Source organism: Podarcis pityusensis (genome assembly GCF_964106645.2).
Source record: "Podarcis pityusensis genome assembly, chromosome: 8".
NCBI classification, from domain to species: Eukaryota; Metazoa; Chordata; class Lepidosauria; order Squamata; family Lacertidae; genus Podarcis; species Podarcis pityusensis.
The window spans coordinates 49,757,602-49,762,803 of NC_138033.1; the positions used below are offsets into that span (position 1 = coordinate 49,757,602).

General features: G+C 45.4%; 1 protein-coding gene across 1 annotated transcript; it reads left to right on the top strand.

Annotated features, from left to right (window-relative positions):
* Nucleotides 1–715: 715 nt before the first annotated feature.
* Nucleotides 716–4,945, top strand: IL17C (interleukin 17C). The gene is made up of 3 exons (XM_081017876.1): nt 716–922; nt 3,177–3,487; nt 4,270–4,945. The coding sequence occupies exons 1-3, from the start codon at nt 920–922 to the stop codon at nt 4,517–4,519; spliced, it is 564 nt and encodes a 187-aa protein (XP_080874002.1). The 5' UTR covers nt 716–919; the 3' UTR covers nt 4,520–4,945.
* The last annotated feature ends 257 nt before the right edge of the window (nt 4,946–5,202 follow it).

Sequence of the window (5,202 nt, forward strand, 5' to 3'; positions counted from 1 at the left end):
AGTTTCAATGAATGGAATGAAAAAGCAGCCAAACTTCCACTGACCTCTCTCCTCCACTGATCTGTATGGCCCCCTCCTGCTCTCAGTCTCTGTACAATCTTCTGTGTTTCCGTTCCATATGACAGAGAGTTCTGTGGAACCCACCAGCTGGTGCATTCCCCAAAATATGCTGAGGTGCCCCCCCCCACCCGGCAAAGAGAGAATATTATACCTGCTGCATAATTCAAAATAAAATGGAGCACTTGGGTGCCTGGGAACAAACAGAGTATCAAATTTCATATTTTTGATTCAGGATGCCTTCTCAATTAATGGAGCATGCGCTTCCCCATCTACAAAGGATGAAGACTAGAGAGATCAGTCAACAATGTTGGTTGTGTACAGAAGATCATTGATTGCGTACATGCCCTTTCCCTGCCCCACGTCATCCAAGGATGCCCCCCTCCTTACAAATCCTATCAAACAACTGTTTAGATATTTACAGTAAAATCTATTATTAGCAATAGACCATTAGCAGAGGCTAGAAGAAGAAAAAAAGACTAGGTTAGCCTGACTACTCAGCTCCCCGCCCACTGTCGTTAAATAAGTAATCATAGTATAACAGAACTATTTCACGAATGCCAGAGGATTGCAGAATAAAGAAACCCTGCTAGGTAAGGGAGGAGGAAGTGAGTAGACTCAACTATTTCCCTAAAGGGAGGAGGGAGAGCCTTGGAGTTTCCAGGTGTGTAAGTAACATCCCTGTTCCCCAGCATATAAATGGGAGACAGGTGTCAAGCTGGAGTCAGTTTACCTGTCCCTTGCAACTGACAATCACCCTCCAAGGGAAGCTAAGCCCAAGAGGCAGAGAAAGAGGAGCTCGTGGACAATCCACCTTAAGCATCATCAGCACCTGCTCACTGCCTCTTTCGAATCAGCCGAGATGGTAAGGATGCCACCTCTGCCACCTCCAGGTGCCCGAGGGAAATGCTCAGGGACTCTCTTACAGTTCCACTCTTCTGGAGGAGGGCAAGGGAGAAGAAGCAGCCTTTCAGAAAGGAAATGGGATGGGTTGGATTCAGCGTTAGTCTGGACCTATTTTTCTTTCTTATCTGTTGTGATTTGCTAAAGTGCTTTTATGACTTGCATATGGACAGGGCTGGCAGTCAAACTGCTATCTGAAGAACATTATTCTTTTGTACTCGATCAAATACATGAACGATATCTGTTTTAAAGCTGTGATTCTAAGCACTCTCGCGGCATGTTCCTGTGTCTCGATAGAATGTGTATGTTCCGTTCAAACTGAGATTTACTCACAAGAAAGTGTTGTCTTAAAATCAGAGGATTGTAACATTTAAGCATATGCTGTATTGATTCATTTGTGGCTTATTTCAATATGATAAAGTCTAGTGTGTTGGTAAATGGTCACAAATAACCTTGGACCAAAAAATGTGGATAAGTAAGGTTATAATAGAACATACTCATTCTCCCTTGGTATGGGACAGTGGAAGAGACATCTGAAAAAATAGGAAGGGGGAGAGAAAGAGAAAGACGGGTGGAAGATCTTGAGGAGAGACTGAAGGGGGAAATCCTGTATATGTCTATTCTGAAGTAAGACCTGCTGAGTTCAATGGGACTTACTCCCAGTGAAGTGTGTATGGGGTTGTAGGATGATAAAATGAAGTGCAGTGAATTCTATGTGTTGTAGCCAATACCGCAGAAGACAGAATCAGGAGTCAAGATAACATTAACAGATTGGAGAACTGGGCCAAAACAAACAAAATGAAATTCAGTAGGGACAAATGTAATGCTACAGGAAGAACCAGCTGTACAAATATAAGATGGGGAACACCTGGACTACTGTACATGCGAAAAGGATCCAGGGGTCTTAGTAGACCACAGGTTTAACTTGAGTCAACAGTGTGATGCAGCAGCAAAAAAAAGAGCTAAGCTGCATTAACAGAAGTATAGCGTCCCGATCAAGGGAAATAATAGTCCTGCTCTATTCTGCCTTAGTCAGACCTGGAGTACTACTTCCAGTTTAAGAAAAATATTGACAAGCTGGAATGCATGCCCAGGAGGGTGACCAAGATGATAAAGAAACCAAACATTATGAGGAATGGTTGAGGAAATTGGGTATGTTTAGCCAGCTAAAGAGGAGACTGAGAGGAAATAACCATCTTCAAATAAAGGGCTGTCACACAGAGGAGGGAGCAAGCTTGCTTTCTCCTGCTCCGAAGGCTAGGACCCAAACAAATAGTTTCAAGTGACAAGAAAGGAGATTCCGACTCAACATCAAGAATAACTTTCTGACAGTAAGAGCTGTTTGACAGTGAAACAGACTCTCAGGAGAGGTGGTGGGCTCTCCTTGCTTGGAAGTTTTTGAGCAGAGGTTGGATGGCCATCTGCCATGTGTGACCTAGTTGAGATTTCTGCATTGCAGGGGGTTGGACTAGATGACCCTCGGGATCCCTTCCAGCTCTACAGTTCCATGATCTATGTGTGTTTACTTAGAGGAAGTTAAGCCTTAAGGTGCTCACTCCAGGAAAGTGTGCTTAGAATTGCAGCTTTAGGTTACTATTTTTTTCTGAACACAGAAAGAAAGTATCTCACAGGCCCAACAGAACATCACACCAAGAAGATAAAGAAGTGTCACATTTGGCTAAAGACATGATTTTAAACATATACATACATATAGCATCACCTGTGCCCATGGTGCTCTGCGGAATATAAAGAAATGGGTCCTTGCCCCAACTAGGTTACAATCTAAAAATTCTACACAAGGGGGGAAACAGAAAAATACTCAAGAGGAAGAATATCTGAAAACTTCAGTTCTCTCTCTGGGCTGGGACATAGGAATATAGGGAGTAGCCTTGTACCGAGTGAGTCCCTTGCTCATCTAGCTTGGTATTGTCTACACTGACTGGCAGCAGCTCCCCAGAGCTTCAGACAGGGAGTCTCTCCCAGCCCTACCTGGGATGCTGGGGATTGATGCTTTCTGTGTACAAGGCAGATGCTCTACCATGGAGCTACAGCTCTCTCCCTTCTATTTTAAGTATACTGTAAGAAAGAAGTTCAAAACTAGTTGAACTAAGGATGTCTCCTAATTAATCCTAGCATGGATGAACAATGTTTTCTCTCCAACCACCATCTTCAATCCCTCTAGTATAGTTATATGCATCTCTTTCTTCCCCTTCCAGCGGTCCCTTTTGCTTGCACTGATTCTCCTTGCCTGGGCAGAGGCCAAGCGACTGGGCGGCCACCACCGACACCACCAGAACTGCTTTGCCGCAGAGGATGTGCAGGAAGGGTACGTGCCCACGCTGTTCCGGAGCAGGGCCACACGGTGGGAACGCCAAGCTCCCGTGCAGCTGGTGCCCTACGTGGAGGGTGAAGAGGCCAGTCCACGGAGGCAGCGGAGGCACCACGAGACCACCTGCCCCGATCTGAAGGTCCAGGGCACTCTGAACAGGGAAATCCACGAGCGCTCCATCTCACCATGGACATACCGGTAAGGGCACAAGACATAAAAAGCAAGGGTGAGCATCTCAAGTGGACAGGTGCAGAGGCAGTTTTAGGGTAGCATGACCAGCGCGGCTGCACTGGGCACCACACTGCTGTAGAAAGGAGCGCAAGGTGTGTGGGGGGGGTGCGCGCCAGATTTTAGTGTCACACAGGGCGCTGCTGAAATTTGAGAGCCCAAAGTCTGCCACTGACAGATGTGAGTGTACTAAACACCACAACCAAACGGTAGTCCCCCAGCCCACATGGCAACTCTTCGACTCTTGCTAGGGTCTTTTCCCAAACACCCCTAATAAGGTGCATCCTATCATTTTAATTTTATAAAGATCTTTATATACCCCTATTTGTGTGGTTTTTTTAAAAAAATCAGAGCAGTTTACAACAATTATATGTAAGATTTTACAATAAAAATATGAAATGTTATAATGATAAAATCTGAAATCAGCCAGCTGTTAGGGAGATATATATTCTGATTGCCAGAATAAGCCTGACAGAATAGAAATATATTCAGCAGGTGTTTAAAAGTTGAAACAGAAGGTGCATCAAGTTTATACAAGTGAGCCAGAGCTGTAGGAGAAGTCTTAGAGGAAGGAGAAGTCTTAGCAAAAGCGGCTTGTCATGCAAGGAAAAGAATTTGCAACAAACTATAATTTCCATAATTCCTTGAGGGTGGGAAGATAGAAGTCATGACAGTTAGACAGCTATTAAGGCTATTGTTGTGGTTTTGAGTTCGCCTAGCTCACTCTTCTTTCTCCATTCTTTTTAAACCAGTATTGATGAAGATGAGGACCGCTATCCACGCAAACTGTCCATTGCAGAGTGTCTCTGCAAAGGATGCATTGATGTCAAGACAGGACAAGAGGTGACCTCGCTCAACTCTGTGCCGGTGTTCCAGAACATGATGGTGCTGCGACGCAAGCCGTGCCAACACAACGATGAGGCCGCTGGCTTTACCTTTGAGGTGAAGTACATCGATGTGCCCGTGGCCTGTGCCTGCGTCCTCCCCCGATACAGCAGCTGAGCGGGTAACAGTCTGCGCAACCAATGCTCCTATGGAGCAGTTTCATATGCAGCATGGTCCAAATCTAAATCTGTTTTTCTGAATGCAGCAGCATCACATGTCCCAGTCATTGTGTTTGTTTTAAAGCACTTGTTCATTTCAACTCTAAGGATTATTGTGGTCCTGCCCCTTTGGGAGGAAGGGCGGGGTATCAATGTAATGATGATAACAAAATTGCTGCCCAACAGCTCTGAGTCATCCCTGGAGGTCAGGAAGGGATTTTAATCAGGTTCCCTTATCCCTACTCCCCCTCATAGCCTAGAGCCCCTGGTCCCACCCATCAGATGACAGCCTTGGGACATGTCAGCACTTTTTCACTAGGAGGGAGCAATGGAGAAACTGCAGTCCTAAGAGCAAAAAACAAACAAACAAAAAACCTTTGGCACCTTAAAGCAGTAGCTTCCATGGACCACAGTGCACTTCTAATGCCACAAGACTCTTGCATTGCTTTTGCTGTAGCAAACTAACATTGGCTACCCTTTTGCATCCTAAGAATAAGGGGAAAGGCTGTAGCTCAGTGGTAGAGGTGCTTAAGGCAACAGTATCTTTTGAAGTCCTCCTTACTCTCTACCTGTCAGGCAGAATGCGCTGGTGGCTGGTGCCAGTTGAGGCTGGTGAGGCAGCAGGCAGGGAAACCGACAGAA